The sequence below is a fragment of the Garra rufa genome, chromosome 17 (genome assembly GCF_049309525.1).
Source record: "Garra rufa chromosome 17, GarRuf1.0, whole genome shotgun sequence".
NCBI lineage: Eukaryota > Metazoa > Chordata > Actinopteri > Cypriniformes > Cyprinidae > Garra > Garra rufa.
The window spans coordinates 1,083,090-1,107,040 of record NC_133377.1 but is presented as its reverse complement, the minus strand read 5'-3'; the positions used below and the strand labels follow the sequence as shown (position 1 = coordinate 1,107,040).

Below are 23,951 nucleotides of genomic sequence, written 5' to 3'. Positions count from 1 at the left end.
TTGAACTGTGATCTGTCACGACAATACAATACAATACAGTGATCTGTCACGACACATTAAAGGGCAACAAAACGGTATTTATTGTTAGAATTTCTCAAAAGTTCCTTCGAAATTGTATTCTGTAACTCACAATTTTGAGAAAAAAATGAATACTTGCAAGAAAAAAAGTTTATTTCCCAATGTTTCTAAGTATATATCCTGCAATTCTGACTTTTTATCTTGCAATTATGAATTTATAACTCGCAAAAAATTTGAATTACAAAATAAAGTCTGGATTGCGAGAAAAAAAAGTCAGGATCTTGAAATGTGAACTCGAATTTAGCGATTACGGATTTATATTTCACAATTTTGAGAAAAAACATCATAATTGTGAGATGTAAACAACTGCGAGAAAAAAAGTAAAAATTGTGAGAGAAAATGTCACAATACCTTTTTAAATTTTTTATTCAGTGACGGAAACAGGCTTCCATACAGAAGAGATATCTTAGAAAAACATTTAAAAATCTTAGCAAACTCAAACTTTTGAATGATGGTTTAATTTCTTAACATTCTACAGAAGTGCAGTCACACTGATTTTCAAAGGCAGTACGCCATTCGTCAAACATTCTTGCTATTTAGGGCTCTGTTTTCTCTTTGTAGATTTTTTGGACTTCTTGTTATGGCTACCATTAAGAAGACATGGTTTTTAATCAGTTCAGCTGGCAGGAAGTACATGTGACCGTTTTGCACCGCATACATTGGCATATTTGCCTGATACTGCGGCCTTCAGACCCCCTACAGAAGAAAGTTTGGCACTCAGGCTTAAGTCCCCATGGGAAGCAGGTTGACTGGCCACTCGAATGCACCTCTCGTCCAGAAAACACCCACACACGTCCGAGCCCTATACATACTGCAGCTTCTAAGGTACGTACCGTTCAAAGTGTGCTTTAAAACCTGTTTATTTTTCCTGTTTGAGGCTGGTAAGCAGGGAAAGGGAAATGCATCACCGTTCAGAACAATAATATCAGGATGCAGGAAGCGACCTGCAAGAGTAGCAGCTCATTTTCATTGGTGCTACTTTGTGCAAATCACCTAAGGGCATGCGGGCAGGCAGTGTCCCTGCTGGGTTTCACAAATAGAATGACCTTTGTGACTGTATTCAGCAAAGTAACCTCCTAATAGCTTGAAGAGAGCCTGCATCCATGACTTTTTGGGGTTTTTTGCATCTAAAATGACAGACATCTGTTTGCCTGGTTGAAGCAACTTTGCTGGTCTGGCATTCAATGCATGTGTGGGCATATTAAAGCACAGCTGGCACGATACAGCTTTTGTAGGTGGTAGGCTGAAGAAAAACAAAAGGAAACACTGCAGAACAAGGGCTTTTTTTCCCAACATAAACGGCTCTATCAGATGGAGAGAGTTTGATAGTCTAACACTCAGACTTTCTCTTTGTTTGGCAGCTGAGGGGAACTAAAGAGGTCAGTCCTCACCAGCTGTTTGCTGACCCACACATCTTGTGTAGCACCTCTAAAGCCTTGTATTGGCAAGAGATGACAGATTAACCGTTCGTGCAGGCCAGCTGCGATAGAGAGAACTATGCATTGGGCAAAGACTACAGGTTATGGTTGGCAACCCCACAAGCACAAGACTCATTAATCTTTCATAGACTGGAGCCCAACGGCGCAGATAACACCCTCTAATAAAACACAATTTCCATTAGCCAGCAAAACATACCTTTTGAGGGGGGAAAAGCACTGTTTTTTTTTTTTCTGATTCTCATTGTATTGTTTTGATTTGATCCTTTCCGTACGAAACTGTCCCACCTTGTAAATGACCCATCATTCCCTTTTTCCTGCAACAGATAAGTGCTTATCATTGTAGAGACGGCTCAAAATTGCTAAAAATGACTTCTGTGGAATGTGCGGTACTCGTGGCCAGACAGGAAAGTAAAGGCCTTGATGATATCGGAATGCTACTCTACTCTGAAAAATGTTCAAATGGTTTAAAACGACCAAAAGATAACATTAGTGTGAGACAAATTAACTGTTGTGGCCATTTTTTATATATATATTTTTACATTTACATTTACATTTATTCATTTGCAGATGCTTTTATCCAAAGCGACTTACAATTGGGAATACAACAAGGGATTCATCCTAAGGAGGCAGTTCAACATACGAAGTGCTCAAAAATACCATAGATCAGGCATAGTTAGATGAGTACTGGCTAGAAAGGGAAGATCAAGAAAGAGAAGAGAACAGTTTATTTATTTTTTATTTTTTTTATTGAGTCAAATAGTGTCAAAAAAGATGGGTTTTCAGCAGTCGCTTGAAAACTGTTAAGGAGTCTGCATTCCGGATAGGGGTGGGAAGATCATTCCACCAGGCAGGAACAGTGAACGAGAATGTTCTGGAAAGTGATTTCATGCCTCTCTGTGGTGGTACAATGAGGCGTCTTTCACTAGAGCATCTCAGACTTCTGGAGGGAGTGTAGATTCGTAGTAGTGAATGGAGGTAGGCAGGTGATGAGCCGGTGGCTGTCCTATATGCCAGCATCAGTGTCTTAAATTTGATGCGAGCCGCAACCGGTAGCCAGTGCAGGGATGTGAAGAGAGGTGTGACTACTTTCAGTGTGATATGTCCAGGGTTTGGCTTTATCCAACAAAAAAAAGATCACCGTGAATCTGGCAATTCTATCAGTAGGTTATGTTGGTTGTACGTACACACATAAGCCATGTTTGGACAATAATTGTTTCTCATGTAGATGTCTGTAAAAATACTTTTTCATAAAACTCATGCATTTGGATGGCAATTTATTTACAGATTCTCACAGATTTTCACATGATTGTCTGCCGTAATTAAAATGTAATTTGTCTGAAATAATATTCTAACTTTAAGATGTGGATTCGGATGGCAATTGAATTAACACATGGCCAGGGTTCCCTTGCTAAAATTTGCATTTCAGGGTATAAATAAGATACACACAAATAAAAAAAGTTTCTTTATTCGCTTCAATGGTTCTATGAAGAACCTTAAACATCCATGGAACCTTTAAAATGCAGAAAAGGTTCTTTATAGTCGAAAAAAAAGAAAAACAGAAAAAAAAACATTCTGGATTCAGACAGTAATAAAATCACAGACTAACCTGTGTAAATGTTGAAAATCACTTACGTACCCATGTGAAACAACGTATTCAGAGTTGTGCAAAAATGCAACCCTGGGTATTAAGACTTGTAGGGCTCGATATAAAGTAAATATCTCTTACTGAAATATGTAGTTGAAAACCCATGGAAGGTTTCTGTTATTTAAAAAATCTACATAGTTTTATACATATTTTGGACTATGGTGGGCGCCATTATTTTGATGATGTGAAATGGTTGCACTCAGTGAGCTACTGGTGCTACCTGTTGCTATTTTTACCACAACACAACTCAGAAAATAGAATACTGATATGATGACCACAGCTACTGAAAGAGCTTACAAGTGGCGATGGATACAAGCGTTGGCTTAAACCAAATGTTGTACCATAATTGTTTTTTTCCCCTCACAATGAGTCTATATGGCCAGGACATCGAGTGAAGTGTCGGCATGTTTACATCCTGCCCTGATAGCATCTTGCATTTTACTTCTCTGCTGTTTTTAGGCTCTTTCAGTAGCTGTGGTCTACTAAAAGCCTCAAAGGCATTAGGGCTAAAGTGAAGAGAACAAAGACACAAGCCTATAGGAAAGTTTTGTTCGTCCACAGGCATCTTCCCATTCTTTTCTCCTCTTCTTATTGCTAGAAAAGCAGTGCAGACTTACAGTGCAACCATTTTACATCATCGAAATAATGATGCCCTCATAGTCCAAAATATGTATAAAAAATTATATGGATTTTTTAAATAACATAAATCTTTAATGGGTTTTCTACTAGATATTTCAGTAAGAAACACAGTTTATTTATATGAAGCCATATAAGTATTAATACCAAGGTTCCCTTTAAAAATAAAGGGTAATATGAAAATAAACAAAAGATATAAAAACTCTAAGGCATTTGAGTTAATTGTTGTATTGTGGTTTTGTCTATCCTCCTTATTTTTATTTGAACAGTAATAAAGACAATGCATGAACACCATATACTGTATGTATCAACCTAACAAAGAACAAAAATAATTATTTTCAGAAGTCCAAAACTGGATGAAAAACCAAAAATCTTTTAATGAAAATAAATATTAAATGAAATACAAAACTAATTCATAAATACATTTTAAATATTGTATATTAATACAAATACATTTGTTTGGTGTAGTTTGACTTTAATTTGGTCTCAAATACTGACAATATGAACTGCCTTATCTGTACCAGATCAGTCATTCAGTTTAGCTCTAGACTTAAACCCACCCTTCGCTTTGGCATTTTTAAACATTGTGCTTGATTCTCTTCGGCTCAGTGGTTTGAGTATTTCCTGACATTGAGCCTCTCAAAACTAATCACTATCTGAGAGGCTCCTGTATCTGGCCACAGATCACAAAAGACAGTTCATCCCAAGGCACAGCCCATTTCCCTGCCTATATAAACAAAGGAAATGGCCCTCGAATGCACGGTAAACCACTAACGGTCATTTACACAATGTTCCCCAAATGAAGTCCCGTGCTCCTCATACATAATGTCTCGGTTTGTCTTCAGTCTTGTGGTGTTTCTTATGAAGATTGTTTTTAGTTAAAGCAGGTTTCACATTGCTCATGCAGTTTGAATAGCTAGGGAGCATGTCTTCTGTTAAAGGAGGTTCTCTTTTATCCCAGTCCAACCCTGATGCAGGGTATCCATCATGCGCTACAGGTAGAAAGAGATGGTTTCTTTCTTCAAATGATGGTATTTGAGCTTTATCTGGAGCGGTTCTAGAAGAAGTCGCTCTAATAAGTTTATTAATCATCTCCTCGCCTTGATATTTCTTCTCTAGTCGATGTGTTATCGCTAGCTGAAGCAGATGGAAAAGCTCCACAATGTTGAGGAGAACAGAGACTGCGGCAATGACCTGCGTGTATATGGTGAAGATAGTTTTTTCTGTGGGCCGTGAGACAAAACAGTCCACCGTGTGAGGACAGGGAAACCTCTCGCACTCGTACTTGGCCTCTATCACAAACCCATAAAGAAGCCATAGACCCACAATGAAGCCAATCTCTATGAGAACCTTTAGTACTAAGCTAGTCGCGTAAGCGCACAACAGTTTTCCTTTGAGCTTTAGAGCTACTGGAACTTTGTGGTTCTTCTCTGTTTCCTTCTCCTCGCTCTCTTCATCTTCCTCCTTTATTACCTCCAACTTAAACTCGTTGGTTTTTTTATGTCTCTGTCTTCTACCCTCCTCCTCTGGCTTCTCCTCCAGACTCTTTTCATTACTAGTCCTCAGGGCCACATAGCCAAAGTAGAAAATGGTAGGTGTTGAGACGAAGATGACCTGCAGAACGAAGAATCGGAAGTGGGAGATGGGAAAGGCCTTGTCATAGCAGACGGACTCACAGCCAGGCTGTTTGGTGTTGCAGATGAAATCAGACTGTTCGTCGTCCCATGCAGATTCGACCGCCGTGCCAAGCACAAGCATGCGGAAGAGGAAGAGCACGGTTAGCCACACGCGCCCCACGCCAGTTGAGTACTCCTGACCTTCCTCTAGCAGGTGCTCCAGAAAGCCCCAGTCAGCTCTGGACATCCTCTGCACAGGCAGAAATACAGGCTTGAGAATGTGAACCATATATAGAAACACTTGCTGGTTTTCCTCTAAATTATCTAGGTAGATATCAGTAAACAACATGAGTCATCTTTAGACCACCTCAAAGAATAATGGCTCTGATCATTCAGGTTGTCCAGTTTTAATAAGGAACAGACTGCGTCTGTTTTTCATTTCTCCTGCAATTATTGAAGCAGGCTGCATCTGGCAACATACTTTTTCTGTTCAGTAATTTATAAATTTGCACGGGTAATTTGTACGTTTGTTGAGGTGGGACTATTTTATGAACAGCTGTAAAATGTACTGAAGTGACTCCAAAAGCTGTAAAGAAGTGTGGTTTATGTTCAAATTTGCTCATTAATTATTAAATGTAACCTAGTTGCAAATTAAGCCACACTGTAATTAATCATTAGATACATATACAAAAAATTTTTTGAAAAGTTTTTGAAAGAAGTTTTTAATCGATTATAAAAACACAATTTATTCCTATGATAGCAATGCTGAAGACTTTTATCCTTCAGAAATAACGCTCTAATATGCTGATTTGGTGGTCAAGAAATGTTTCTTATTGTTATCAGTGTTAAAAACAGTTGTGCTGCTTAATAGTTTTGTGGAAACAATAATACTATTTTTTTTAGGATGTTTAAATTCTAAAGAACAGCATTTTTTTAGAAACAGAAATATTACTATTTATTATTATTGTAACATTTTAAATGTCTTATACTGTCACATATGAATAGATGGATAATAAACATAGATGCAATCAGCATTTACCATGGTTCAAGCACTTTAAGCACATATGAAAAAGACATTTGCATGTTATTTAGCAAGTCTGTCACTGTAAAAAGTTTTCACCAGATTTAACTTAAAAACCTAAGTTAAGCAGCTGCCTTAAGTTTTTAAGTTAAATCAGCTTAAAACTACAAGTCATTTTAACTTATTACAATAACATGTGTTGATTTAACTTGTGAGTTTAAATGACTTAACTTAATATATTAAGGCAGCTGCTAAACTTAAGTTTTTAAGTTGAAACTGGTAAAAACTTTTTACAGTGTAGGTATTATACATTTTCTCAATCATTTAATAAATGTTTTGATTGACAGCAGTGGTTCTAAAAGCAAAGCTGTTCAGAATGAGGAGGTCTATCATATGATATAAATATTGTGCATTTGTGTGAAATACATGCACAATATACAACCGATTACGCCTTGAAAAATGCTATATCGCTCCCAGTGTCCAAATTCTTTCAAATTTCTCGCAGACCTTTAAGGTCATGAGTCAAACAGTCCCACCAAGTTTTGTTCTGATTGACCTCCGTTAACCTTGTCCAATAGGTGCTCATAGTTCATCGGCTTATGGTGGCCATGTTGCAATGCAAATGTCCTTATAGCCACATGTGGCACTTTGGACCAAGACGCACACTAATTTTCATGAAGATAGGAGAAACAGATGTGCAGATTTGGCCGGTTTTATTTTTTTTCCCCCTTCTTATATCCGATCGCTATCACTTTGTTTATTTAAACGGGGAGTCATCGCAGTTATCACCAGTAAAGTATGGAGTGCCACAAGGATCTGTCCTAGGTCCTCTACTATTTTCAATTTTCAATGCTCGGTAATATTATTAGGAAATATGGGATTAGTTTCCATTGTTATGCTGATGATACTCAACTATATATTTCAACAAGACCAGATGAAACTTCTAACTTAGCAAAGTTAACAGAGTGTGTTAAAAATGTGACTGAATGACCAATAATTTTCTACTGTTAAATTCAGATAAGACTGAGATATTACTTATTGGACCAAAAAACAGTACACAGAATCTCTTAAACTGCAACTTGCACACTAGACGGATGTACTGTTATTTCCTCTACAGTCAAAAATCTGGGTGTTATATTATGGCGCTTTTCCACTACACAGTACCAGCTCGCCTCGGCTCGACTCGACTCGGCTCTGTTTGGTTTTCCACTGTGTAAAAGTTGTACTAGTACCGGCTTCCAGGTACTTTTTTTCGTACCACCTCTGGTGAGGTTCCAAGCGAGCTGAGGCGATACTAAAATGTGTCGTGAAAACACAGCAGACTGCTGATTGGTCAGATGACGATTCTCTCTGACCAATCAGCAGTCTGCTGTGTTTTCACGTCATTTTAGTATCGCCTCAGCTCACCTCAGCTCGCTTGGAACCTCGCCGGAGGTGGTACGGAAAAAAGTACCTGGAAGCCGGTACTGGTACAACTTTTACACAGTGAAAAACCAAACAGAGCCGAGTCGAGCCGAGGCGAGCTGGTACTGTGTAGTGGAAAAGCGCCATTAGACAGCAACCTGTCTTTTGAAAATCATATTTCCTATGTTACAAAAACAGCATTCTTCCATCTTAGAAACATTGCTAAGCTACGGAACATGTTACCTGTCTCTGATGCAGAAAAGTTAGTCCATGCATTCATGACGTCTAGACTGGACTATTGTAATGCACTACTAGGTGGTTGTCCTGCTTCTTCAATAAATAAGCTACAGGTAGTCCAAAATGCAGCTGCTAGAGTCCTTACCAGATCAAGAAAATATGATCATATTACCCCAATTTTACAGTCTCTACACTGGCTACCTATTAGGTTCCGTATCACTTACAAAATAATACTTCTTACCTATAAGGCCCTTAATGGTTTAGCTCCTGCATACCTAACTAGTCTCCTACTACGCTACAATCCCTCACTCTCCCTAAGGTCACAAAACTCTGGACTTTTAGTAGTACCTAGGATAGCAAAGTCCACTAAAGGAGGGAGAGCCTTTTCTCATTTGGCTCCCAAACTCTGGAATAGCCTTCCTGATAACGTTCAGGGTTCAGACACACTCTATGTTTAAATCTAGATTAAAGACTCATCTCTTTAGCCAAGCGTTCACATAATGTATCTCATAATGTTGTACTTCAGTTACATGTGATCAAATGCACATTAATATTCTTCAGCTTGGGCTAAACACATCATTTTTGTTTGGTTGGAAGTTGGAACAGCAGCTACGCTAATTATTTCTTTATTTGTTTCTCTGTCTCTGCCACGGGATTTCCATCCCGTGGTAACTAGGATTTACACAAGATTCAGTCTGGATTCAGAAGAAGAGATGATGCCAACCCCTCAGAGGACCGCAGATGATGCCAGCCTTGAAACAACATACGGCACTACATAATTTTCCTACAAGTTTGATTACAGCACATAACCATTGCAATTAGTGTTCATCATCTGTTTGATTACACAGTTACTGATTTTAACATTTATATCATATGTACATCGACTTAACATACAGTATTCCCCACTAATAAGCTACTAAATATATTGTAGTAGCCTAAACTTTTGTACAGCTGCTTTGCAACGATTTGTATTGTGAAAAGCGCTATACAAATAAACTTGAATTGAATTGAATTGAATTATAGCACCACCAAGTGGCCAAGCTCAGCTACTTTTTTTCAGGTGTACTCAGATTCCGCTCTTACATACTTGTTGTGAGTTTGGCAAAGATATCTTATTCAGTTTAAAAGTTATAGCCATTTTAGTAAAAGTGGCCTTTTGCCATCCCTTTGCGACGAAGAGTCGAAAGTTCAACTTTTTTGATAATAATTGATATTCACTCTCCAGAGATTCTTTCTGCACTGCTTTGGTTCCATCCGGGTGAAAAATCTAGGGCTTGTTAGTAAAAGTATGTTTTTCAAGCCAAGAATTCTGTGACATAAAACACTTGAGCCTGCGATGAACGGTTTAGAGTTATAAGCGATTTCGTACTTTTGAGCATTGAAGCGCCCCCGTCAGACCGATTTGGGCGAGCTTTGGTGACAATGTAGATTGTGTGAGTACTACCACCCCTCCAAGTTTCAAGTCTCTGCGACTTACGGTTTAGTCTGGCTGATCAGTTTTATGTGGAGATTGATGATCCTTGGCCATTCTAACAATTACAATAGGGTTTCAGCGCTATGTGCTTAAACTCCTAATAAAAATAAATAAATCTTACTGACCCCAAATCTTTAAACAATGTTTTATAGGAATGCACAATATGTCATTTAGTTACCAGAAAATATTCGTGTTTCAGTTTATTTTTATATGTTAGAATCAGTTGATTATTGGATAATTATTTGTGCAGGCTAATTTACTCTCTTTTTTACATTTTGATTATGTTTTCCATCATCTAAACTCACTAAGTTAAATTGATCCTTTAAAAACACTAATAATTAAATAACTTTTAAATCCAATCTTTAATAAATCTCAAAATGAATATTCATTGTACATTATAATATTGTGATGCCTTGTGGTGAATGTGACTGGTTTTAGTTTTTAGTGTTTTGATGAAGAATCATTTGACAATGAAGACTAGAGTAATGATGCTGTAAATTCAGCTTTGCATCACATGAATAAATTCTATTTTAAATTGCCATAGCATTTTAAATTTATTATTATTATTATTATTATTATTATTATTATTATTATTATTATTAAACACCGCTTTGATGAGCAAAAAAGTCTTTTTCAAAAACATTAAAAATCTTACTGATCCCAAATTTTTGAACGACAGTGAATAAACAGTATATTAATTAACTAAACTGGTACTGGTGATCATTTGAATACTGGTGCATCTCAAGTATGTATGTATATACCAGTAATCAACTTAAATGACCCTTAAAACAATGCTAGAGAGAATAAAGCATGGATGACCGACCCTGGCCCCTGTGCAATGGGAGTTAGTTTTCATGGACATAGAGTTTAATAACGTGTAATCAAGCGTGTATTTCTAATGAGAAAGCCTGTCTCTTTTCACAGAAAGCCCATGGGACTCATGGCCACAGAATTCCCTCTTGAAACGATTTACATTTGTGTAAACATCCCATCAACACTGCTAAATAACAAACTTTTCTTATCTCTTTGCTTATTTATTTCCTAATTTCTTTTTGGCTGGAGGCCTGGTTTGTTTGCATTTTTCTAACATGAACACCAGGCAGATCTGTTCTAAACTTCTAAAATTGTCCTAAGAAGAACTTTTGTGTCATGGCTAAAGAGGTTATCATAAATAGACCTAGCCAGAGGAACTGTCTTGAAGCAGTTATGTTTTGTATAATAAAGACATATGAATTCTCAGAAGGTTCAGTTCACGCTGCCAGGAATCTGGTTATCAGCATTCATCTTTATCAAGCAGCACTAAACAGTTTTCAGAAATGTCCCTAATTTTTCTAAATTCTTCTAGAACAGTTTCAAGTTTCAGTTTCTTGTTTACTTTCTTTCTTGAATATTCTGAACACATATGTAGTCTATAGTAAGATATATACACTGCTGTTCAAAAGTTTGGGATCAGTAAGTATTTTTTGCTTATAAAAGTTTTATTTATTTGATTAAAAATACAGAAACAAGTAATATTATGAATATTATGAATATTATTATAACAGCTTTCTGTTTTAATATACTTTAAAATATAATTTATTTCTGTGGTGCAAAGCTGAAATTTCAGAAATGTTTTATCATGAACATTGGAAACAATTTTTAAGGGTTCTTTGATTAATAAAAAGTTTAAAAGAGCAGAATTTATTCAAAATTGAAATCTTTTCTAACAATAAAAGTCTTTTATCCATTTAACACATCCTTCCTGAATAAAAGTATTAATTTCTTTCAAAAAAAGAAAGAAAGAGAAAATCTACTGACCCCAAATTTTGAACAGTAGTGTATAAAAAAACTATTTTAAATAAATGCTGTTCTTTTTAATGTTTTATTCACCAAAGAATCCTGAAAAAAACATTTGACACTGAAGACTGAAGTAATGATGCTGAAAATTCAGTTTTGCATGACAGAAATAAATTCTATTTTAAAGTATATTACAATAAAAACAACTGTTTTAATTTGCAATAATATTTTACAATATTACAGTTGTTTTAGGTATTTTTAATCAAATAAACACAGCTTCTTTAAAAACATTAAAAATCTTACTGATCCCAAACTTTTGAACGGCAGTATACGTATAGTTAAAACGATCACTAAAATTGTCAGTTTCAAACATATTCAGTAAAAAGTCAATAACAAATATTATATACAGCAGTTCAGATGTTTACGTATATTCAAATATGAATATATATGGATTAAAAAAAAGATAATTTCAGACTTTACATTTTTTTGGAATTCGCAATAATATATGTCAAACATAAAACAATTAATTTTGTTGTAAGTGAAATTTATCATGGCTGTACAAGCAAAATATGTAGTTAATTTAGTAATTAAATATTAAGTCGCTTTGCTTTCATTACTTAGTCACAGCAGACTAAAACACAGTTTATCATATTTGAGCGCTCTTACCTGTCAACCCTGTTTTATGTTTATCTTCTATTTTCTGTGAGGAGATTCTGCCGCTGAGAGTTTTATAAGCCCTTGTGGTCGAAAGCACAGCCGCTTTATCAGAAAAAAAGACACGAGTGAGGGAAAGGAAACTTTCCCATGCCTTATAGTGGCCCTCCCACAGGAACTCAGTGCAGGAAAAGGAATGGATGGATTCAAAAATAGATTTTCTGCGCTGAGCCTTTCAAAGGCCAATTTCGTCATGGAGAATTACAGTGTTTGAACATGCATATTGCAGCCTGACCTATTTTGAACTTTAGTTACATCAGTTTCTAGATGTATTTCAAAGTTTACCTTTATGAAAAGACACGACGTGGGGCAGCCGTGGCCTAATGGTTAGAGATTCGGACTTGTAACCCAAAGGTTGCAGGTTCGAGTCTCAGGTCCGGCAGGGATTGTAGGTGGGGGGAGTGAATGTACAGCACTCTCTCCACCCTCAATACCACGACTGAGGTGAGTCCCTTGAGCAAGGCACCGATCCCCCAACTGCTCCCCGGGCGCCGCAGCAATGGCTGCCCACTGCTCCGGGTGTGTGTTCACGGTGTGTGTGTGTTCACTACTGTGTGTGTGCGCACTTGGATGGGTTAAATGCAGAGCACAAATTCCTTGTATGGGTCACCATACTTGGCCTCACTCACCCCCTTTCCTTTCCTTTCCTTTTCCTATTTTTCATTTGCATCTAAATAACATTTTTAGGGAAATCCCACATCTTGGTTTAAAATAATTACATATGCAGTTATGTAATTGTTGTGTAACCCATATGTACTCCATTAACCTTAACTTAATTTTTAAGAGATTGACAGTAAAAAAAAAAAAAAAAAAAAAAAAAAAACAGATCTGTGTATTCTCTGTCTTCACCACAGGGAGGCCCTATAGACTAGCGATAAAGAGGCAGGTTGATGCATAGAGGACTAAAAACGACTAATTATTGACATTTCGTTGTTAATTTAATCACGATTTAATCTTTTTCTTCCCTGCGCAGGTTAAAGATCAAAATGAAAAGAAATACCGCCTAAAAAGGCAAAATAAATTGAAGACCAGCATATTTCAGATACCTCCGTGCATTATAATAGAAGTTTATCCTTTGACTGAGGTAACAATCAGGCCCCCATGGATTTTATTTATTTATTTTTATTTTTTTCTTGTTAAATCCTTAAGTTTATAGCTCTAGGGAAAAAACAAACAACGTGTTTAAAGTGATTATTTAATTTAAAGCGAAGAGCTTGTTGTGCGCTCGCTTATGAAATTTTTGGAAGGAATGAAATTAATAATTCATGTACGTATGAAATATTCATTCTTATAATGCTTTTCATCCTCTTCCTTTGTTTACTGCATTTTGAAAACATTTTTGTAGGCTACAGTAAGCAGAGAACGCTGCTCCTAAAGCCTGACAAACTCCTTTGGTAATTCCTAGATAACCCTGTGAAATATTAGCGCATTATTTCTTATTTTGAGTCCTTCCGTTTTTTATATCAACTAACGACCTCAGTGTTTATTCCCCACGGTCGTCTTTTCCTTGTACTCAGCATCGCAGAAAGCAGAAACAGTTTTCCAGTGAACCGTTCCAATCAGTGCTGCACCATAAAAGCTGTCAATATGCTGATAGGTTACTGACATAAAGACTTCTGTTAAATCTGCCAGCAGGTTACAGGCAAGAAAGCATTTCTAAAAGCTGGTTAAATTGACGGTGAATCACCCTGACAAGCCCAGCTCTCCGTGTAGGATTGTTATTATTCTCATAAATGTTTGCTTCGAGCAGTAAAAGGTGCCAACATTTATAATACCCAACAATTATCCTGGAACACATTATTTATTATTTGATTTAGTAATTCTGCATAGTCTGCTATTAGGCATTAACAGAGTCATAAAGACTACTCTTTAATAATGCTTAATGCATTTTATTGTTGACATACATATAATTTTCTTATATAAACTAATTGTTGACATTGCATCTTATGTTGTTCCAAACCTGTGTGATTTCTTTCGATTTTTAGAGGAGAATCCTGGCCATTTTACAATGTAATGAAAGTGAATCAGAGCTGAGGCTGTCCAGCTCCATAATGACGAAAATCATCATAAACATGGTCCATATTGTGCACTATATTTGAAGTCTTCCGAAGCCTGAAATTGACTTTATTCGGTGAAAAATACTTCACTGAAATACTCTCATAAATCTGATTGCATATTTGCTTTGTTGTTGTTGTTTTGTTTTTTTTCTCTTTAGTGTTTCGCTTTTTTTGTGTTTTTGCTTTTTGTGTCTTTGTTTTGTTTTGTTTTTTATTTGAGTTAGAAGAGTTTAGAATTTTCAATGATTGTTTACAAATTGGACTTAAAAATTCTCAAGTTCTATGGTTTGGTTATTTTGCTTTTGTTTTATTTTTGCTTTTTATGCCTGTTTTGTTTCATTTGAATCAGAAGAGTTCAGAATTTTCAATGATTGTTTACAAATTGGACTAAACAAGTTCTCAAGCTCAATGGTTTGGTTATTTTGCTTTGTTTTGTTTCATTGGAGTCAGAAGAGTTTAGAATTTTCAATGGTTGTTTATAAATTGGTCTGAACAAGTTCTCAAGTTCAATGGTTTGGTTATTTAGCTTTGTTTATTTTTGCTTTTTGTGTCTTTGATTTGCTTTGTTTTGAGTCAGAAGAGTTGAATTTTCAATGAGTGTTTACAAATTGGACAAAAAATTCTCAAGTTCAATGGTTATTTTGCTTTAGTTTTATTTTTGCTTTTTTTGTGTCTGTTTTGTATCATTTTGTTTCATTTGAATCAGAAGAGTTCAGAATTTTCAATGATTGTTTACAAATTGGACTAAACAAGTTCTCAAGCTCAATGGTTTGGTTATTTTGCTTTGTTTTGTTTCATTTGAGTCAGAAGAGTTTAAAATTTTCAATGATTGTTTATAAATTGGTCTGAACAAGTTCTCAAGTTCAATGGTTTGGTTATTTAGCTTTTTGTGTCTTTTGTTTTGTTTCGTTTGCTTTGTTTTAGTTTTGCTTTTTGTGCCTTTGTTTTGTTTTGTTTCATTTGAGTCAGAAGAGTTTAGAATTTTCAATGATTGTTTACAAATTGGACTAAACAAATTCTCAAGTTCAATGGTTTGGTTATTTTGCTTCGTTTTAGTTTTGCTTTTAGTGTCTTTGTCTTGTTTTTCATTTGAGTCAGAAGAGTTTAGAATTTTCAATGATTGTTTACAAATTGGACTAAACAAGTTCTCAGGTTCAATGATTTGGTTATTTTGCTTTGTTTTAGTTTTGCTTTTAGTGTCTTTTTTTTTTTTTTTTTCATTTGAGTCAGAAGAGTCTAGAATGTTCAATGATTGTTTACAAATTGGACTGAACAAGGTATCAAATTCAATGGTTTGGTTATTTTGCTTTGTTTTAGTTTTGCTTTTAGTGTCTTTGTTTTGTTTCATTTGAGTCAGAAGAGTTTAGAATTTTCAATGATTGTTTACAAATTGGACTAAACAAATTCTCAAGTTTAATGATTTGGTTATTTTGCTTTGTTTTATTTTTGTTTTTCGTTTGTTTAGTTTCATTCTATTTGAGTCAGATGAATTTAGAATTTTCAATGATTTGTTTACAAATTAGACCAAACATTTTTAAATTGTTTGGTAATGGCTAATAAGGTTGTATGTGCCTTTTTTGTTTTGTTTCATTTAATTTGAGTCAAAAGAATTTAAAATTTTCAATGACTTATTTACAAATTGGACTAAAGTTCTCAAGCTCAATAATCAGATTATTTTGTTTTGTTTTATTGTTGCTTTTTGTTTCTTATGTTTTGTTTTGTTTTGTTTCATTTTGTTTGAGTCAGAAGAATTTAGAATTTTTAATGATATGTTTACATGTTCTGAAGTTCAATTATTTGGTTATTTAGCTTTGTTTTATTTTTGGTTTTTGTGTCTGTTTTGTTTTGTTTCATTTAAGTCAGAAAAATAATAATTGTCAATGATTTTTTACAAATAGGACTAAGTTCTCAAGTTCAATGGTTTGGCTGCGAAAATGTTAGCAACTCACTTGAAGAGTATCAATGAATTTATCATTTGACTTATGTAGTGCACAAGTCATTCGTTTCGAAGCTTGAAAGCTTCAGTTCTATATTGATTTTAATTGTGCAGGCAATATAATGTCAGAGTTAACAAATCTTCTTGGAGCATCATTTAGGCCCGAGAGAGGAGAGAGGCAGAGAACAGCTGTGTGGGGGCACATTTCCGGGATTCAACAGCTATCACATTTTTCATGTCCTCTGATTCAGACTACACATGGGAGGCGGAGGCTGTGACCGCACACTAAATTCAGAGGTGACCTTTAGCTGTGATTTGACACAACCCTCAGTGGAAATTTGATTTCGGTTTTGTTCTGTCCTGCAATTGCCAGGACACACTGTGTGATGGAGATGTGTTGTGATGTGCCTTGTGTATCACAAGGCCATGTGATAGCTCAAGTAAATATCAATGTGTCTGCTGCCTGTCCCAGAGTGTGCAATTTACGAATGCATGAAACAAACATGTGGGCATGATATGAAAATATAACCGAGTTTATGAATCATGAAATAGCTTTAAGCTTACCAGTGCCATACGAGCCTGACTGTGATTTAGAAACAAATCTGCAAGATGTTCACGCTCTAAAATGTGCTGATTGATGAAACATGCATTATGAAAGTGTGAAGCCTGGTGTAAGGTTGAAGGCTCTTTATGTTATTACCGCATCAGACACTAAGCAGTCATTACTCAACCATGTAATAATAAATGTGGCTTCTCCTGTAATTATGGGCCTCCTCTATCCCCTCTCTATCATATTTAACTAAGAACCCGTGTCTAAAGGAGAAATTAAAGTCAATATCGCACAATACGTTTCTAAATGATCATTTACTTCAATGTACTAAAATTACCCTCCACCAGATGTGTTTCACCCATCACAAATCACCACTTTCATCCATAGCTTACATCACTGTCATCTACAATTATAGTGCATAGTGGCGGGGGACTGTCTCTCAGGTGCTTAATTGAATCTGTATGGAAAGAATGATGCAGAAATGTTACCATAATATTAAGGCTGCGTTGCTTCCAGCACTGTTGCTGAAACTTACATCAGAGATTCATATGGGAAGTGTGCTTAATGAAGTTTTTACAATGGGAAATAATAAACTTTTTGCAAGATTTTTGTAAAAGTATAAATGGAAGTATTTATCAGAGTAGATTCTAACTTGTACAGTGGCACTACAACTTTGGGATGAACAAAGTATAATACTAATATTTTATTTAGTGGATTTATATACTTGAAAAATATAATATAATCATTTTATATAATTTTTTATAAATCATATGATATATATATATATATATATATATATATATATATATATATACAGTCAAGCCCGGAATTATTCATACCCCTGGCAAATTCTGACTTAAAGTTACTTATATTCAACCATTCAAGTTTTTTTGACCGGAAATGACACAGGTTTCTCCCAAAAGATAATAAGACGATGTACAAGAGGCATCATTGTGGAAAAAAAATATTTCTCAGCTTTTATTTACATTTGAACAAAAAGTGGCATGTCCAAAATTATTCATACCCTTTGCAAACTGTCACAGTCTATGGGAAAATCCAAAGTTCTATACCATTCCAAATAGTCCAAGCTGTTCTAAAGCATCCTAATTTCTCTGATTCATTGGAAACAGCTGTTTTAATCAACTCAACAGGTGAAAAACAGAAGCTCTCTGCTGTTGGTTTGTGGACAGTCATGGCTAAGACAAAGGAGCTCACTGAGGACCTGCGGCTGTGCATTGTGGCTGCTCACAAGTCAGGAAAGGGCTATAAGACCATATCTAAATGTTTTGAAGTTCCAGTAGCTACAGTGTAAAGTATTATTAAAAAATACAAGACGTTCCACACTGTGAAAAATCTGCACAATACTGGGTTCCACGGACGCAGACCAAGGAGGACACCACTAAGGCACACAAAAGCCTGCTTGGCCTTTGCAAATGCTCATCTGGACAAAGAAGAAGACTTCTGGTCTTCTGTTTTATGGTCAGATTAAACAAAAATTGTTTAGCCACAAAGATGTAGCCTTCATTTGGTGTAAAAAAGGAGAAGCCTTCAACCCTAAGAACACCATCCCCACTGTCAAACATAGTGGTGGGAACCTAATGTTTTTGGGGGGGGTTTCAGCCGGTGGACCAGGGAACCTAATCACAGTAAACGGCACCATGAAAAAAGGAGCAATACATCAAAATTATCAACAACAACATCAGGCAGAAACTTGGCCTTGGGCACCAGTGGACATTTCAGCAATGACCCAAAACACACAGCAAAAGTGGTGAAGAAATGGTTAGCAGACAAAAACATTAATGTTTTGCCCAGCCAGAGTCCTGACTTAAATCCAACTGAGAATCTGTGGAGGGAGCTAAAGATCAGGGTGATGGCAATGAGACCCTCCAACCTGAAAGAGTTGGAGCTCATCGCTAAAGATGAATGGGCAAAAATACCAGTGGAGACATGCAAAAAGCTGGTCAGCAATTATAGGAAGCGTTTGATTGCTGTAATAGCCAATAAAGGCTTTTCTATTGATTATTGAGAAGGGTATGAAGAATTTTGGACATGCCACTTTTTGTTCAAATGTAAATAAAGGATGAGTAATAATTTTTTCCACAATGATGCCTCTTGCACATCGTCTTATTATCTTCTGGGAGACGTCTGTGTCATTTCTAATAAAAAAAAAAAAAAAAAAACTTGCTGGTTGAATAAAAGTAACTTTAATTTAGAATTTGCCAGGGGTATGAATAATTTCAAGCTTGACTGTATATAGGGTCCATATTAAAAAGATCAGATGTGACAGTAAATAAATGAGGTATTATTCAAAAACAAGAAAAATGTTTACATTTTAGATGCCACCTTAATGTTTGAACCAATCATTATTCTGTATGCAAACAATGACATCACTGTTGGCTGTTCGATTTGCAGTGTTTTATCAGTGAACGTCAGTGGGACTTGGTCTTTAATTAGAGTGCTTAAGCTGATCTGAGATCTGCTGCAGCACAGTTTGCTTTGTAATCGTTCTTGCAGTCGCTGGCCAAGGTGCTGAACATAATTAAATCATCTCATGCAGCAGAAACAGGACTTTACACCTATAGTACTCTCCTTTGAGCCTTTGTGTAATTGTTCCCATGGAAAGTAGCAGTTTATTACTTTCGACTTTGATTTGGAGGGGCATGCATGTTTTTATGTGGTTTTTGAAGAAGTCATATTCCCGCAGGCCAGCTTACTAATGCGTGTGCAAAGTCTGCAAAGTTACGCTGCATTCATTTGCACAGAGTCTGAGTTGACACCAGAGGCTGTGAAAATAACACTCTTGCCTGCCAAAATGGTGCCTGAGCCAGATAAAAAAGAAACCCCAAAAGCGTGATATTCATTTTTTTTTTTGGAATATTAAATGGATGGTGACAGTGTGTTAGTGACACTATGGAACCGCAAGGCTGAAAGCATATAATTAAGTCCAGTGATTAGTTTTCTGTGTTTTAATGAATGACTAAGATGAGAAAAATAACTAAATAAAAATAAACCATTTTTTTGTTGTTGTTGTAAGTTTTGACTCTAAATGAACAGTTCACCCAAAACTGAAAAATTGCTAATAATGTACTCACCCTCAGGCCATCCAAAATGTATTTGAGATTGTTTCTTCATCAGAACAGATTTGAAGAAATTTAGCATTACATTACTCACCAATGGATCCTTTGCAATTAATGGGTGCCGTCAGAATCAAAGTTCAAAAAGCTGATAAAAGCAATACAAGGAGTAAGCGTGGACGTATGGACTGATATTTTGGACAGAAGCAACAGCTTCTTCAGCTTTTTGGACTCTCTTTATGACGGCACCCATTCAATGCAGATTATCCATTGGTGGGCAAGTAATATAATGCTAAATTTCACCAAATCTGTTCCGATGAACAAGCTCATCTACATCTTAGATCGCCTGAGGATAAGTCAATTTTTGGCAAATTTTCATTTTTAAGTACTCTTGCTTTAAAACACGTGCTTTCTCTCTCTTGCTCTCTCTGTATTTGTGACCCTGGACCACAAAATCAATCTTAAGTAGCACGGGTATATTTGTAGGAATAGTCGAAAATACATTGTATGGGTCAAAATTATCGATTTTTCTTTTATGCCAAAAATCATTAGAATATTAATTAAAAGATCATGTTCCATGAAAATATTTAGTAAATTTCCTACCATAAATATATCACAAAATATTTTTTGATTAGTAATATGCATTGCTAAGAACTTCATTTGGAAACTTTAAAGGCGATTTTCTCAATATTTAGATTTTTTTGCATCCTCAGATTCTAGATTTTCAAACAGTTGTATCTCGGGCAAATATTGTCCTATTCTAACAGACCATACATCAATGGAAAGCTTATTTATTTTATTCAGTTTCAGATGACATAGTGATTTTAGGTCCTTGTTTAGTTCCTTCCATTTTACTTTTACTTCCTTGTTTTGTAATACCAATAGTCTTGTAATACCAATCTGCCTGGCTCACCATGATTTGTTTTGACAGAAATATTACCTAGTCTTATTGATTCCACAGTAAATTGTGTAACAGTGCATTGTATTGTATGAAACAACTGGTAAATCTTACAAAAACCTGTCAGTTTTTAAACTGCTGATGTGTCACCTCATGGGAAAAGAGTGTTTTTCACAATGCGTCATCAATTGGCCATATTGGCGGCACTGAACGTAACCAGTGCTACTGAACTGAACAAAACTTGCATATTTTCTTGATTACTGCTGCTGAAAATGGTCAATTATTGTCATGTTTTGGGCTGTACTAATCGGTCAGACTAGGAAAAACATTTGGAGTACTACAGACTGCCAACAGTTATAACAAATCAAGAAGAAGAGAGCAAAAAACTGTCTGAGGAACAAAAGGCATTTGTGGGTGGCCAGACTGAACCAGGATTTCCAAGGCAAGAATCTTGACAACATTTGTGTTTGTTCTTATCATTTCAAGTCAGGTAGGCGAAATATTAAGCTGATATCTTAATACTGCTCGTATGTGTCTTTACCACCTAGTTTGTCAAAAATATTGTGCCCTTTCCCGTTCACTCAGTCTATGATTTAGCAGCTTCCACACAACAATTTCATATTCAACAACATATTCAGTAGTAAATTAATCGCACATGCTGTTGTTTACATCTGAGTATGCCAAAATTTTAATCTACTCACTAACCACGGCTTTCTTAACCCTCATATTTTGTTGACAATTACTTTATTAATCCTACTTCCCTTGTAAATCCTTTTAATAAGTCCCACTGACGTAATCAAAACATTAGGCAGATATTAGGCAGATTAATCTTTATCTGTCTGTCACACCAGAAATGTGACTATCATTTTAGCATCCTAGCATTTAGTTAATGTCATTTTGACCCCCCTACACTGTAGAGGGAAAACAACTAGCAGCAGTGCTCCTTTGTTTCAAAGCACTGTAGAGTCGTTGCTCCACGGATCCCGCATCAGTCCTGACACCGTACTGGACGCGTTTATGTTATTCCTTCACTTTTATTCCTTTCTAAAGCACTGTAACCTACCAGCATATTAATTCATTAAGAAGCAGATTCGTTCTTCGGATGTATTTGCATGTTGTCTCGTTTTCGAGCTCATCTCTCTGCCCCTCCTCCAAGTGAGGTGCTGCGGGGAGATCCGTGGACCAATGGAAACGCGAGGCTGGGACAGAGGGAATCCTGAGCGCTGCTGTCAGGATCTCAAACAGCGGCGAGTAACGGACCGTCCGCACACGAACCGAACCCTCGGCCCGGAGGAATATTGAATATTATCAGTACGGGAATGCGAGTCTGACCTGCTAACTTTAACGCAAGGTAAGCAGAACGCGGATGCGTTTATAATCCATTGCATGCATTGCGTGGTTTTACTGGGGTTTTTGAGTCCCGCAAGTTAAAAGCTGGATGTAATATGCAAATATCAATTGCAAGCTGTCATATTGCACATGGACCCGCATCATAAGCATGCTTTTGATGTTAGGAGTATGGGTTATGCCTCGAAGGATGTGTTACTCATGCTGGAAGCACATCCTGATGGGTATTTATCCTGCATGACAAGACGTGTTTTAATTTTTTAGGATGACTAGTGGGTCACCTGTATTAAATGAACCTGTCCACCTGGTTTCATTTCACAAGACCTTTGCAGCTGTGACAACTTGACAGCACTTGGAAGTTTTGTCACTGAGCGCTGGAACACTTTGAGGGCTGATCAGGGACCTCTGAACCTTGGAGCAACTTAAGTTAATGAATAATTGACTGCTGACTGTGACAGCATGTCCTGGACAGGGATGCACTAAAGGACATCACACTCATCGTTTATGGTCTGAGGTGGATGTTGAAGGTTTGCAGATTAAAGCTAGAATGTCAAAGAACATCAAATGTAAAGGCTTTTGAACTGTAGGTTAGTGGTTTTGTCATAAAAAATGGCGTATCAAATCATGTGATTCTGTGAGAAGGTATTGATTAAAATTTGTCTCCTCACCCAGTTTGTTGCACAAAAGCTATGGGCCGTGTAAGTGGGGAGTTAATGAACTCATTTGATATAGGATCTGAAAAAGTTCTTCAAGGCAAATGTGTGATTCATTTGAACAGCTATCATCAGTCTAGTTTCCATAGCACAGGTACTTATAGTATAAATCCTAGAGAAGTGGGTCAAAATATGTTAAACGTGTCACGAGATCATTTGCATTGATCTGTTGTTTGAAGTCTTGATGTTACTGGCTTGCCAGTGTGCTGTGTAGTTTCTGCAGCCCGAGCAGAGGCGAATTGAATAAGTAGGTTAACTAACTGCTCATTGACTCAATTATATTTCGCCCTTATTTAGAAAAATGACACGTGAACTGCTATGTTTGATTCATTTCGCTCCACTGGCATAGAGGCTTTTGCTTGGGGGGAAAGAGAAGATATACCTAATTGTTAAGAAGGAAAAAAGGGATCAGAGCTAATTATGCCAAGATAAACGCTTTGGTTATATATATCCTCCAAATCCGTTTAATTCTTCTCATTGTCAAAAAAAGCCTGAGATAATGGAAGCGTATTTATGAGTACACGATTATGTGTTTTATCCAATGTAAAAGTCTGGCGGGTGGGCTTTTTTCAGCATTGGAATGCTTCTATTTTTCAAATAACGTGCTAATTAAAGTTCATTCTATTATAGGCAAATGAGAGCAAAAGGGATTAATTTAGGTTTGAGACGGCGCAATGTCTTTGCTGTTGACTCTTCCTCCCTCAACAATAGACCATTGCCTTAACACTACTGCCCTGCCTATTTATAAAGGAAGCCTTTTGGGAGTTACACTGCAGGCTATCTGCCTGTCCATTTTTATTTTGACCACCACTGTGAAGTTTGTAGTAGCTAAACAGACTCGTGCTCTCAAGGCACAGAGCAGTTCCTTCAGTGTTTTCACACATATTCATGTAAGACCTCATCTTTACTCGGATTCAGAGTAGTTATCCCCTCTGAGATTCCTCTTCTAGCTTCTGATTCCTCTTGATTTAACTCGAGCACAACGTCGTAGCCGTATCCAGACACACTGATTATGAAGATTTTCTGCAATGAGGCTGTGGATTTCTACATTGGGCCTCATTTACAAGCAGAAAGAACTATTCAAGGGTGACTTTGACTTTTAAAGGGTGGATTTTTTTAGTATTTTAATATATTCATAGAGGTTTGCTTATAATGTAAATGAAGTTCTTAGCACAAATAAATATGTGGGAAAATGATTATTTTCAACCCTCATTTTGACCCTCTGCCTGAAATGAGCTGTTTTTAAGGGGCGTGTCCTTTAAGGCTTCTCAGTAATCAGCCACTGTTATGATTGGCTAATGTCATTTCATAGGAAACAGTATCAACACCCCCTTAC

At 36.3% G+C, this 23,951-nt stretch overlaps 1 protein-coding gene across 1 annotated transcript; it reads right to left on the bottom strand.

The window, feature by feature from the left end:
• Positions 1-2,286: 2,286 nt before the first annotated feature.
• Positions 2,287-12,089, bottom strand: gja4 (gap junction protein alpha 4). The gene is made up of 2 exons (XM_073821660.1): positions 11,993-12,089; positions 2,287-5,664 (listed from the first exon to the last, which is right to left on the bottom strand). The coding sequence occupies exon 2, from the start codon at positions 5,659-5,661 to the stop codon at positions 4,615-4,617; it is 1,047 nt and encodes a 348-aa protein (XP_073677761.1). The 5' UTR covers positions 5,662-5,664; positions 11,993-12,089; the 3' UTR covers positions 2,287-4,614.
• Between the last annotated feature and the right edge of the window lie 11,862 nt (positions 12,090-23,951).

Excerpts from the sequence above, each read along its gene's own strand:
- gja4 (XM_073821660.1), bottom strand. The coding sequence starts at position 5,661 with ATGTCCAGAGCTGACTGGGGCTTTCTGGAGCACCTGCTAGAGGAAGGT.